Below are 13606 nucleotides of genomic sequence, written 5' to 3' on the forward strand. Positions count from 1 at the left end.
ATATTTATTAGCATATACAATATCAAATATCAATACCATTGAATTCATCTACACATGCATAACATCAACTTCACTTAAGGAACATGCAAAGTACATCAAAACAGAGGGAGTGTGTGCCTTCGATTCAATTACAAAGGGATAACAGAAGCCCCCCCCCCTAAAAATGGCGCCTGACGACAACCCACCACTTCAAATCGATGACTGGCAGCAGCCATCCCTCATAATGGTGCCTGACAACAGCCATCCACCCCAAATCGATGATCGGTGGCATCCATCCCATCTAAATGGTGTCCGGCAACAACCCTCTATCTTAAATCAATGATAGCGACAATAGTAGCCTCCCCCTCAAAACGATTACCAGCGACAACCCTCCACCTTAGATCGATGACAAGCAACAACCGCCATCCCACTCGGCATGGTCAAGAGCGACAACACTACCCACTCAAGTGAATGGACAATTTCCCAGCAAAATCAGAGTCTGCCAGATTGGTTACCAAAGTATTGGAGGCAGTTTCCAAATTGCGACCACCACCGTGTATTCTCAAGTATTGGAGGCGGTTTCAAAATTGCAACTGCCACCGTGTATTCTCAAAGGTGGTGTCGTTTCATAACCGCGTGCAATAAATAAGTATTGCGTATGGTTTCTGAACTGCAATCAGATACTCATGTGGAACTACCTCTATTGTTCAACATTACATACGACTTTGTTCCTCTGGTCACAACTGCTTAGGTGGGAGCAGTGGCAGAGCGTAAAGCAAAGTTTAGAGGGGCCAGATGAGTGTATGACATAGAAAAGATATGGTGATAGTCTATTTGGCAAAAAAACTTGAAAGAGGGGGCCAGGGACCGGGTTGGTCCCGCCGACGCTTCGCCACGAGGGGGGGGGGACTTTAATGCCTGTTTTTCTACTAGTGCGGCCTCACATGACAAACTTATGATGTTTGCGTACTTCTCCATAGTGAAACACATGAATCTCTTACCGTGAACAATCTGTTGAAGAGACAGCCCCCAATATGAGTAAACTTTTGTGAATTGTTATTTACATGTAGAACATGAATTGTTATTTACATGTACAACATGAATTTAAACACGAAATTTGCTAAAAAAGATACAACAAGAAAAATTGAAGCTTGCTATCCAATGCTTCCAAAAAAACTACCATGCTCTGCCCTAAAAGAACTTGCACTAAGCTATTAGTTTTACAATTTAATGTAAGTAAGTACATTCTAGATCTTGACTCATTGTAGCAAATATATACATACACACACCCTGGGTCACCTTATACCCACTGCCTTGGCATGGAGTATATTAACATTTTTAGGCTCTGTAATATTAGTTATGATTCTTTTTGAACCAATGCCCTCGCATCAAGCCACTGAATGATATCTGAAAACACAATGTCAATGTTGTTCTCTGGTTCACCGGAAGTCAAAACATGACACATCCCTGGGTAGAGCTTCAACATCTTGTCTTTACTCTCAGCTAGTGTATATAGTGCCTCGCTTACTGCTGGGTCAGTCACAGCATCAGCACCACCGTGGACTATAATGAATGGCAGGGTTACCTTGTTGTAAAATGTGAGCAATTTAGATGAACTACAAGCAATTTATGGAAACACTTAAGGATTACCAGTTCAATGTATAAATATACTGCAGCTTACTCGTACCTTTTCAAGGTTGCTTTCAATATCCAAGCTTGCCATAAAAATTTCGTAACCAGTCTTTAGTCTAGGCCTTCCTTTATAGCAATAAGGATTGTTTCTGACCTGATTACATGTATAATTTGTTTTATAATGATGCAGACGATTCAGTGATAGAAAAAGTAATGTAGCATGATTTAGATCTTGAGCATTCTACCTCTTCACGCCATTCTTGTCTTTTAATTGCCCTATCAATGATGTCTTCATTAGGAATAATCCTCCATGTAGGGATTACATTGCTGAGCTTGCTTAAGATTGTAATCACCATGGGACTAGGCTTCATTTCTTCTACGATCTGCATCATGTTACCACATCAATAATTAAGTCCCACCATGCATTGTTGAACTTACCCACATATAACAATTCATGGTAACACATGGGGGCGCAGATTGTAGATCTCAAAAAATTCTGGACAATAACAAAATGACACTAGCAGCAAAGACAAGATTAGCTAATCTTGGGCACTTAACCTTGCACATGGGGGCGACTAAAATGGCCCCATCCCAAAAGGTAGGTTCCTTCCTGTGAAGCATCAATGCGATAGCTCCTCCCATGGACTCACCGAGCAAGAACTTCCGTTTTCTCATGTGCTCCTCTTTCTCTATAATGAGGGGAACATGACTTCATTTAAGATTTTAACTATCATTTTTAAAAGATTTAAAGTTTTCTAGACATCTACAAATCACCTATATCTGCCAATAATCATGAAAAATGCCGGTCATTATATAAACATATGCTTACTGATTATTTATGAACAGAATGACTACTAATGAAGACAATACATAACTATGGAGATTTGGAGTGGATTTTACAAGTTATATGACGCAAGTAATAGAATATATGAGACTAGTAATATACAAAACATACCACAAACACTTGCAAAGTATGTAAAGCAATCAGCCACGACATCATTTTTTTTGACGAAAAGACTGCATGATGCAGCATTTCATTGAAATTAGAAAAGAGTTTTACAGGGGTATAGCAACTAGCAAGTTACCCAGGATACAAAGCTAGTATCCAGCCACCGAATTACAGTCTGAACCCCATTACTAGCCTACCAACAGCACAAAAATTAATCTGGTTCCCTAGGTCTGTGGATCATTAGGGCCACCTTATGCTTGCCTGCCAACGTCCAATCAATGAGATCATTCTTGATTCGATCCAGCACCTGTTCTTCCGTCGAGCTCTTGTGGTCAAAAATCCGCGAGTTCCGCTCCTTCCACACTGACCACCACATGAGCTGCACTAGCGAGCTCCGTGCTGCCCTGTGTATCTTCGGCACCTGCTGCCTTGATCTCGACCACGACATCATTTAGATTGCTAATATAGCCTTGAAGTCCTGAAGACTTTCCATGGCCTTCATAGTCCACTCCGTGCACCGCAAATCCAGCCTTTGCCAGCCGTGTGCCGGTGCCTGAGAACAAAAGACGTTAATTTATTGTCCCTACTCTATAATACTTATCTGGTTGTTCTTCTTTAGCATTAATCTAAATGAAAATGGGATTGATGCATGGGTATATGATCACATTTGAAAAAAAATTGTGTACCATTATTTATGAATCAGCACAGAGGCCATTTTGTTTGATATTTTAGCTAAGTACAAGCACATAAAGGCCAAATGGTCATGCTATTTACCTCTCATTGAAATGCTGCATTCCATGGCATATCCTACAAATATAGCAAGAACATCACGTGTACAGTTAAACTATATGACGCAAAATACTGCAGAGTTCTGTTCTTTTGGTAAATATCATGGTATTTTAAATTTGAATGCAATATATTTCAACTAAATGAATTTACCATGACATAAGAAGATGAGAGCTTTTGGTTCGTAGTTTGAAGGGCTCCATTGGCATGTAAAGAGGTTCAATCCTCGTGCATTTGAAATATATTCCTGCAACCAATTTTTCCAACAGATCATTCAGTAACATGCTAATACAAAATTAAAGTATCACATCAAACATAAATAAAGAACTCAATGCCGGATGCACCTTCAAAACAAAAGATTCAGCATAAGGTAGGAACGAATATATAATGTATTTAGCGGCTTCGTTTCTGTATGAAACCAACTAACCTCTTGATATTTGATATCACCATTGGCCATTGCTCTTGATAGAAAACGATGACTTCATGGCTAATGTATATGTGCAAAACTCAGACATTAAGAAGTGATTTAAAAAAAAGAGCGGTCGTTATATATACGTCCAGATCTGTGGACAGTTCTCATTTTGTTCATGGATGGTGTTCTTTATATCCATGCATGAAGTTGCGGCATGTATGGTCTAGGAGTGATCAATTTTAACCAACAAGGCTAAGTTTAGTTTGAACTACCTACCTCAGTTAGGCCATCCTAGATTAGGTCTGAGTTTTTTTGTGGTTAAATAATGGGAAGAAAACTAGTTGTACCCCGTGTGTGGCACAAGATAATCGGTTGTTTTCGTTCTATCTGTCATTGTTTGGTCAGGAAAAATGCCAGAGAATTGCGTTTTAAACACATGTTGCTGATCAACTGACGAGTCCATGTCAATGAACGTGTGGCATATATACATCATGATCGGCCCATTTGCTCTGACTTGAATTAAATGCGATGTATATAAGATAAGACCTGGAGCTGGAGCTGTGATGTGCAGCGCACAGTCCAAAACTGTTGGTCGTTGCTCAGTTGTTATCACGCCCTACTGTCGCGTTTCGCAAAAGGAGAAAACAAAATATGTGCAAGAATTAGCAGGGAAGTCTGTTCTTTGAACAGTGAACATCCAGATACACACAAATGTGTCCCCATTTGTTTGACTTTGTGTTGTTGATTCAGACAAAAATCCAGCATATTGAATTATTCAGTGCAGGTTCAGAAAGACGAACCCGAACATGTTACTTGATGCGTTGGTAGCAAGGTACAGATTCTCCAGAAGATGGGAGAAGAATATGTATGTACGCATGCAGGCCGGCCGGCGGCGAGGAGACGTATAGGCACCAGCAGATTAAGAACCTGGTTTGTTTTCCGTGATTATGGAGAGAAAATTGAATATTTGCCACTTTCAATACGTGGCTTCTCAAAATTGCCACTTTCTCCTATGAGGTACAATATGTTTATGAGAGTTGATGATGATGAGTAGTTGTGATTTTGTCTAGTGACCAACTTGTATGTGATGTCTCATTGATGAAAACAATTATCATGAGGAGGTGTTATATGACAATGATGTATTATGATGATAAGTTATTAATGATATAATGATGATGATGATGATATTTATTATATCATTGGGAGAAAGAACCGTGGACTAGTTTCAAGTGGATGGGGATTCGCAAAATTGCCACTTTGTTCTTTGGCTCCTTGATTACCATATCACTTCCCTCCTTTTAGTGATTTTCCTTTTTCTTTTTTATTTATAAGCATGGGAAAAGACCAAACTGCCCCCTGATTCTATGTATACAATATACTACGTACTGAGATCTGATTATCTGCATCTGGTATTCTCGTTCGAGCAGAGGAGAGAACGAACCACACAAGCACCTGCTGACGCCGCCTGCCCGGTCGCCGTCGTCGCTCGCTCGGCCCGACCGCTATCGCCGGTCGCTCTTATGCCCGTGCGCCATAGCCGCTCAGTCCGGCCGCCTGCACGGCACTCGCGCCGCTCGTCCCGGTCTCGCCGCTCGTCCCGGTCTCGCCGCTCGGCTGATACTTGAGCCGCAGCGCCGAGCAGCTGACGGCGACGTCCTCGCTGCGGTCCAGCCGCTCTCTGATGGCGTCGCGCAGCGACTCCGGCCACGGGAGGCGGTCCTCGTCCGTGAGCGGGACGCCCCTGCTCATCTTCTCTGTTTTGTTCGACATGGGCAGGGAAGGGACACAGAAGTTCAGAGTTTGCTCTCAGGTGAAGAAGCTTCAGACATGGCACTGCAGGTAGTGCCTTTGTTGGTGTGGGAGTGGTGGTCGTCCGCCTCGACGAAGCCGCAGCCCAGCGCGTCGGCGAGCATCGCCGCCACGGTCCTGCGGCAGAGAATTCGCATAAGAGCAGAGCAGAGGGCAGCTGCTGCTCCCCATATGTTGTCTTCTTCAGTGTTGAAGTTGAGAGAGCAAGCAATAAGAGAAGATGGGATGATTGCTGAAATTAGATCTTACGAGATTGTTCTGTTAGGATTCATACAAGATTGTTTTATGGCATTTAAAACTATGACGCTATATCACCAGATGTATGATATAGTACTATTTTTCAGTTCCCTGGGTTGCTTCGGTATCCATTTTCCTACCTAAATTTTCATCGGAATGCAAGATGTTCTCAACTGTCCTGAATTTGAGTCAGAATGCAAGACGTTCCCAAATGTGCTGCTGGTTATATGACTGTACCTGACATTCTCTCATTTTGTTTGAAGGATGTACTCTAGCTAAATGTTGGATATTTATATCCACACAGCAGACCACAAATTTCTACAATATGAGTGTATTGACCAGACCACAATTATGGAACAACCATACTTTAAACGACAAAAACTAAGCATAATCTGCTATATATCCACACAGTACGTCGACATGAGAAGAATAATAATGAGACATAAACTGGGCATAATTTGTTGCATCTCACGACTCACTTAAATTTTGAGTTCCAAGCTCATTGAAATTGTGAGTTAATATTTCACATAAGCAACACACTGAGTAGAACTACTAGTGAGTTCACTTCTTCATAACAAGCATATTGAAAGTACTTGTTCACATCTGACATAATGCCATCTCAAACAGATCATTCATCCAACTGGTAGCTTCCTCTTTGGAGTCATCTTCTTCGGTGGAGCTGCTGTTGGCATTCTACTTGGGGTCATCTTCTTTGGTGGAGCTGCTGTTGGCATCCTCTCTGGGGTAGTTCTAGTGGTTTGTGAAGAACTACCCTCTCCCAACAAGATAGCAAGGAGGCTGCACACATATATATTATCACATTTAGATAAAGTATTTTTGTTCCCCATTTGGACATTGCTGAACATTTGCAGCTTACCTTCTAGTGACCATGCTTGGACTGTCCTGCAATATTTGTTCTCTAGTAGGTCTTTGTGGGGTGCTAGGTTCAGCTGGCCTAGCTTTTGTACTGTTCTTTCTAGGCTTCCTCTTCCTGCAATTCAACAAAAAAAAAATTATTTTTGGCATGATGTGATAATTTAAGCTTTGACTGAAAGAAAAACACTTGCCTTTTTTTGCTTCCATTGAGTGGACACTTGTAACTAGCTTGCCTATGACCCTTTTCGCCACATTTCTTGCAAGTCACTGGCCCTCTAATCATTTTCTTTCCCTTAGAATTGGTGGGAGCAGTGCTATCATCCTTGGGAGCATCATTGGCACCTTTTTTCTTGTGGCCACCTTCAAGACATCCTTTGATCCTCAATTTCCTTTGTCTTCCTTTATTTCTTTTCGCAAGTGGTGCCCCCACCACAAATGGTAGCTCCACACGTGGCCATTGTGATTTATCTGTCATTGGCTCAATCTCTCTCCCATAAGCAGCCTTGAATCTGTCCACCGAGTAGTACTCATGCACAAATTGTTCAAGGTTTACTCTCTTTTGGGATGTCACAAAGGCCAAGACATGTCGACATGGCTTACCAGTATGCTGCCATTCAAGACAAGTACACGTCTGTTGATTTAGCTTCACGACATGCCTTTCACAGTTCTTGCTATTATCCCACACCTCTGCACTCCAATTAGCAGATTCCACTACTTTTAAGTGCCCCAAACCTATAGTATTTGCTCTCAACTGAACCATAATTGCCGGTAGTATACGTCCAGGTGGTAGCCTTTCTCCAATCCTTCTCCTCTTCCTCCACAAAAGCATGATCATCTCTCTAATCTTATCAGCTAGTTCAGCAACAGGTAAATCCTTAATGTCTCAGATCCAGTTGTTAAAAACCTCTGCTACATTATTAGTGATATAGTCACACTTGATATCTGGATTGAAAACACACCTCATCCACTTCAGAGTGTGGTACTGACTCAACCATTTCCATACCTCATCTGATTGTTTAATGATTGCTGCCATATGTTCAGTGAACACATCTTCCCTATAAGCCCTTGCTGCAGGGTACATCCTTCCAAAGCCATGGAACCTTTTTGAATAATTCTTCATAAGATGGTAAAAACATTCCCTTTGTTCAGCATTGGGAAACACATTCTTCACCGCATTCTCCAAGCCTTTGCAAGCATCTGTGCACACTGCAAGCAGTGGAGGATCTCCTATGGCCATCTTAAGTTGATTCATAAACCATGTCCAATTGTCTTCTGTCTCAGATGCAATGAACCCAAAAGCAAGTGGATACATCCAATTGTGACCATCAACTGCCGTAGCTGAGGCTAAATGGCCATTCCACCTTCCATTCAATGCAGTAGAATCTATACTCAGATGTGGCCTACATCCTTCCAAAAAGCCATCAATGCATGTTTTAAGTGCACAAAAAAACCGATGAAAATACACATTACCATCTATTTCCAGTACTTCAATCTCCACAACACTTCCAGGTGACCTCTTCAGGTACCTCAGCCTTCCATTTATATAACATCTCAAAACTCTCTTCCCATTTACCATAAACCTCTGCAAGAGCTTTTTCTTTCCCCCTCCAGACCGTGTCATATAGAATCGTGACTTTGGATTGTTCTTGCAACTTTTTCTGTAATTCTTTAGCACCCATATTAGGTGAACTCCTAAGGATACTCACAGCCTTGTTAGCTACCCAGTCTTGCGATGGCGTTATGGTCTTCACTCTGCTGCTTGAAACACAATCATGTTGATCAACTAAAACTGTGACCTGCACATATAGAATTTAAAAATGAAGGAAAGTTATCTTACATTCTTAAGAAGTTGATCCCCAGTATTACCAATTCTCTCAACATGCACACTGTCCACATCATCGCGATGCCACATCAGCGTTCTCTCAACACATGCAGCCTCCACCTCAGCAAAAAAATCCAGAATCGTTAGGTATAATCTGAGTGGGATCAATTCATATTCTGATAGGCTCTATAGTGCACATCCGTCCCTCTTCGTCTTCTAAAACTGATGAGATAGTGTACTACTAAGAGCCGAGACGCACTCAAAAAAAGAAAGAGCCGAGACGCACCATCTTATCCTCATCTCCCACCTCGCCTCCTCCCTGTCTCTGCTCAAATCTCGCGTTCTCTTCGGCTCCATGCCAAGTTCGTCCCCCCCCCCCCCCCCCCAAACACACACACACACACACAGAACACACACCACCCATGGGTGGATCGGCAACAACTGCAGGCTGGGGCGATTGCGTTCTCTGCACTAAGTTCGTGGTGACGATCGGTGGCATTTTATTCGAATGATCCCCTGTCGTCTCCCTTGGGTGGATTTGGCGAAACTGCAGGCTGGGGGGCGTGCTCTTCTTCTCCGCCTGGATCACGCTCGCGGGCTGGCGCCCCTCAAAAAGCTGGTGCGGCTGGCTCCTAACGGGTACCACATGGACCGACATGTAGCCGACCTACGTCCCATTCCTGCTCCCAATGACAGTAACGAGTTGTTCCTGTACCACGAGGGGTGGAAGAAGATCGCTCAATGGCATGCCCGTGTTTTTCATCCCACTGCAACAGCAGAAGCTACAAGAAGGTAAAGGCCTGCTTTGTCGTTTGTTATGTATGGTCATGTAAATCAAGCACTGCTACTTGCAGAGGTAAAAGAAACGAACGGCGGCAACGCACAATGGCACAAATCCAGAAAAAAAATTGATGACGACAATTGAACTGTTGGCTCGCCTTTAAATACCAGGCTCGACTGCCATCATCCACCGCAACTTCCCGACGCGTGGTGAGTTCAGATCGTTCTTCGGCCTTCCCTACTTCATCAATCTAACGTTTTATCTATTTTTTGTCAGATTTGCCGCAGGCTGCTCCAAAATCTGCTGCAGGTATTGAGGGCTATTTGTGTTTCATCCTGCATAGGTCTCTTCTTGCTCGCGTTAAAACAAGTTTCCCATCTCTGAAATTTATTGTTTGAATTGGATTAACACATGATATGTGCCTATATTTGTTTCAGTACGTATAGGACAGCAATGGCATATCATTCCTACCATTCCATGCAATCTATTGGCTCGAACAAATCATCTAATACTCAGGAGTCAGGACCACAACTTACTACTCTTTTTACATATGCCAGTCATGATCACTACTTAAGATTAAAGAAAGGCTTGGATGACTTTAGGTTGGCATATACAGTATATGTGAGTCAACTACTTTTTCCCTTATTCTTCTATTCTATACAGGGTGGAGGTACCAGAGTTATGCACATAGAAATCAGCCCCATCCGCTTGCTACAGAGTTATCTGGTGGTATCTCGATCATTCCACACGAGATAAGCCCTGCCGCCATCTTTGCTCACCTGATTCGGAGCAGCAATTTACTGCAGCTAGCGCATGTAATCATGCCCACATCCGGGTGAGTATCCAGTGGTTTCCTTCTGCGCACTGTTATGCATTAACGCAATTTCAGTTCTTTAATGGATCCTGATGATGTCATTCAGGTGATTATTTATTGTGTAGATGCACCCTATTTTCTGACTTCCTGAGTTATGGTGGAGCTTAGCTTTTATGTGAGATCGAAGGGAATTCACTTCAGTGATGGATGAAAAAATCATTTGTGAGAGTTGGGTGTTTTATGTATTGTTAATTGTTAAAGGAGATTGAAATTCCTGGCTTGGCGTTGGTGGTCATAGTCTACGGCTCTCAATTTTGTCCTCCTTCACAGATTTAGTCCTTTACTAGCTTTCAGTGCTTCACTTTTGCCATTGAAAATGTAACCTTCAGGGATTTTCAGAGAGCAACATTCAGTGGTTCATATACAGGTCTGATAGGTATTGTGGCATTCCAGTCCTTGGCCGTGGAGTTCATTCTTGCATATGTATTTTTTTAGTTCATTCTTACATATGTATTGTATTCTTAGCAGCAATATTTTTTGATGATATGTCCGACATCATCTAATCTTTTGTGAACACTTGCTAGAGTATATGATACAATGAGAGTATCTTATTTTGTTCTTCTGAATTTTTATCTGACAACATAGTCGTCACAATGGTTCCGCAGCAATGCGCGGGTCATCCTCTAGTATAGTAAATAGACATACACAGAGATATAAAAATTAAATAATGAATGGAGGTTATATAGTTAGCCATATTTCACCTTTACAGTACATTTATCATCCTGTAGGCTGCCAACAATCCTCCAAGGACAATCCTCACTTGACTTGCAGAACCCTCTAAATCTCTTTTTATCCGACTTCTCTGTGCCTATATCAAACTCCTCATTGATGAAAAATTGCCTCACTGCTAACCTAAATTCCTTCATTGATGGGTACATTGTGCCAAGGTCCATTTTTGGGTGGTCCTTATCATATGTAATCACTACCTCATTTGGTATGACATCACTAACAGGAATGGCAGCACCATCATTGTCACTGCCCTGCTCAACCATTTTACGACCCTTTGGTTCACTCTTACCTTTTTTCTCTTCTTCATCCTGCAAGCCCAAAATTTCACATAACTGATCCTCACTCAGTAGTTCAATTCTACCTTCTTCATCATGTGTCTCCACTATTTGCAAGTTATCCCAATCGACTTCTGAAATTGACGTTGCCTCAACCTGTAACGATGGATCCTCAGTACTGCTCCCCAACGCGACCTCTGGGTCATGCCTACTTGAAACAATTAAGAAAACATGAACACAAGTTTGGGTTAGCGGTTATAAACATGTCAAAAGTCACGATCATATTTTTACAAAGCATATATGTAGCTGAACATAAATTCCTCCAGATTGTTTACTATTTCCCTTATTCATTGATGCATGATGATTCGAAAATTCTACTATTTCAAAATTCTACTGCCTTTACAATTAGGATAACTTTTACCTCTCATTATGATTTCAGGAAGAAATAAGTCTTTCAAGGTTCGGCTCTGTTGAACTAGTGGTTGTGACGACTCTGCTCTTTCTACTTTACTGAATACACATCACTTTCTTTTTTGCATTCTTACTATATCTAGTACTGCTCCCAGAATTAGATGCCAGATAACAACGACCTTTCCCACCCTTTCTTGATTTAGATATAGGCTATCAGAATTAGATGTAAACTGTGGATGTAGGCTATCGTTTCACCTAGCAGGGAGCAGTTTAGGAATCACGATTGTAGTTTCCGCAGATTCCATACTCACATGATGCAGTGCTTTGTTAACGAGCCATGCAAGGAGAGATCAATCGCTACAGATTTTTGAACAGAACAGAGTAAGGCTCAATACGATACCGCCCAGAATCCATGAACGCGGCGACGAGAACAGCGGCACACGGCGTTGACGAGATCGGCGGCACGGGATGTCGAGAAGATCGGCGGCACGCGAGGTCTAAGCCATCTGCGGCACTCTGCCGTCGAGAAGAATCAGGGGCAACACAAACGATATTCTTGGCGGCCGGTGCGCTGGTCTCGTATCAATTAGTATTAATTAGAACGTGGATACTACTTACGTGTATATAATCAGGGGCAGTTTGGTCTTTTCCCCTGCTTATGAATGGAAAAGGAAAAAGGAAAATCACAAAAAGGAGGGAAGTGGTATGGTAATCAAGGAGCCAATGAGCAAAGTGACAATTTTGCGAAGCCCATCTTGAAAGTGGCAATTTTGAGAAGCCACGTATTGAAAGTGGCAAATATTCAATTTTCTCGATTATGGAGGAATCTTGATCGATCCTACATATATACTCCGGATACTACCTAGCATGGCTTGTCTTATTCTGTTCCGGTTCATGTGTCATCGGCCCTGCGAACAATCGAGAGCCGCCCGCGAGACCCAACCTCCCCACCGGCGGCGCACGCACAAGGTGGCGCGGCGTGCCCTCCCCTGCTCCCCATCCGATCGCTTCTTCTTTTTTTTGAGGGAGAGAGGTTCGATTTTTTTATTTTTTATTTTTAGAAAAGAGAGAGGTTTGATTTTTTATTTTCTATACTAGTTGACGAGCGTTCCTTCGGGAGCCTCACAACAATCAGCGCTATTTGGCGCGCTCTCAGCGGCCCTCCACGTGTCGCGATCTAGTCGCTCCCTCCGAATTTTGTTTCTTTTTCCGCACGCATTTTTGGCTTTTTGAACGTTCTTTTTTGTTTTTTTTACGTTTCGGTTTTTCATCGGTCTTCCTTATCTTTTGGACAAAAAAAAAATACTTTTTGCGCGAAAAAATCTGTTTTTTTTCGTGAGAGTCATGGTTTTGCTTTAGCGAGAGTCACGGCCGTGCCTTTCGGAAACGAAAAAAACATGTTTTTTGTTTGTTTTTTCCTTTCGCAAGAGGCACGATTTTGCTTCCGCAAGAGGCACGATTGTGTTTTCGCGAGAGGCATGGTTTTGCTTCCGCGAGAGGCACGATTATGTTTTCGCGAGAGGCACGGTTTTGCTTCCGCGAGAGACACGATTGTGTTTTCACGAGAGGCATGGCCGTACCTCTCAAAAACGAAAAGAACGCATTTTTTAGAATTTTTTTCTTTCGCGAGAGGTACGGTTTTGCTTCCGCGAGAGGAACGATTGTGCTTTCGCGAGAGGCACGACCGTGCCTCTTGGAAACGGAAACAAAACGTGTTTCCTGTTTTTTTCCTTCCGAGAGAGGCACGGTTTTACTTCCGCTAGAGGCGCTTTCGCAAGAGGCACGGCCGTGCCTCCTCAGAAACGAAAAACCACATTTTCTCTTCTTTTTTCCCGTCCGCGAGAGGCACGGTTGTGATTTCGCGAGAGGCACAGGCGTGCCTCTTTCGGAAAGGGAAAAACACGTGCTCCCGGTTTGGTTTTTTCATAAAAAAAAGTTCATCAAAACTTACCGACATGGGATCTAGTTTTGAAGATCTCGACACGAGGAATCTAATGACGAAAACGGTTTGAGATTTGGACGCATGGTTTAAGA

The 13606-nt window shown here is 42.5% G+C and overlaps 2 protein-coding genes and 1 long non-coding RNA gene across 3 annotated transcripts; 1 reads left to right on the forward strand and 2 right to left on the reverse strand.

Annotated features, from left to right (window-relative positions):
- Nucleotides 1-1336: 1336 nt before the first annotated feature.
- On the reverse strand, nucleotides 1337-4059 carry LOC123114752 (caffeoylshikimate esterase). Its single transcript, XM_044536175.1, has 9 exons — nucleotides 3774-4059; nucleotides 3500-3593; nucleotides 3335-3367; nucleotides 3014-3113; nucleotides 2567-2613; nucleotides 2170-2300; nucleotides 1857-1994; nucleotides 1667-1765; nucleotides 1337-1564 (listed from the first exon to the last, which is right to left on the reverse strand). The coding sequence occupies exons 1-9, from the start codon at nucleotides 3801-3803 to the stop codon at nucleotides 1337-1339; spliced, it is 900 nt and encodes a 299-aa protein (XP_044392110.1). The 5' UTR covers nucleotides 3804-4059.
- Nucleotides 4060-6872: 2813 nt separating this feature from the next.
- Nucleotides 6873-12188, reverse strand: LOC123114753 (uncharacterized). Its single transcript, XM_044536176.1, has 3 exons — nucleotides 11973-12188; nucleotides 10859-11369; nucleotides 6873-8476 (listed from the first exon to the last, which is right to left on the reverse strand). The coding sequence occupies exons 1-3, from the start codon at nucleotides 11984-11986 to the stop codon at nucleotides 8168-8170; spliced, it is 834 nt and encodes a 277-aa protein (XP_044392111.1). The 5' UTR covers nucleotides 11987-12188; the 3' UTR covers nucleotides 6873-8167.
- LOC123111457 (uncharacterized) lies at nucleotides 8776-10654 on the forward strand. The gene is made up of 4 exons (XR_006454447.1): nucleotides 8776-9492; nucleotides 9560-9592; nucleotides 9947-10118; nucleotides 10204-10654. It is a non-coding gene; the product is annotated as an uncharacterized lncRNA (long non-coding RNA).
- Nucleotides 12189-13606: the final 1418 nt, after the last annotated feature.

The sequence above is a fragment of the Triticum aestivum genome, chromosome 5B (genome assembly GCF_018294505.1).
Source record: "Triticum aestivum cultivar Chinese Spring chromosome 5B, IWGSC CS RefSeq v2.1, whole genome shotgun sequence".
Classification (NCBI taxonomy): Eukaryota; Viridiplantae; Streptophyta; class Magnoliopsida; order Poales; family Poaceae; genus Triticum; species Triticum aestivum.

What these genes read in the sequence shown, in the direction of transcription:
- LOC123114752 (XM_044536175.1), bottom strand. Translation starts at nt 3,803, where the DNA reads ATGGCCAATGGTGATATCAAATATCAAGAG. An exon ending in CAAGGCTATATTAGCAATCT is followed by an intron (nt 2,614 to 3,013) that starts AAATGATGTCGT and finishes TTTCGTCAAAAA; the next exon opens with AAATGATGTCGTGGCTGATT. An exon ending in TAGTCGCCCCCATGTGCAAG is followed by an intron (nt 1,995 to 2,169) that starts GTTAAGTGCCCA and finishes AACATGATGCAG; the next exon opens with ATCGTAGAAGAAATGAAGCC.
- LOC123114753 (XM_044536176.1), bottom strand. An exon ending in ATGATAAATGTACTGTAAAG is followed by an intron (nt 8,477 to 10,858) that starts GTGAAATATGGC and finishes CTATATGTGCAG; the next exon opens with GTCACAGTTTTAGTTGATCA.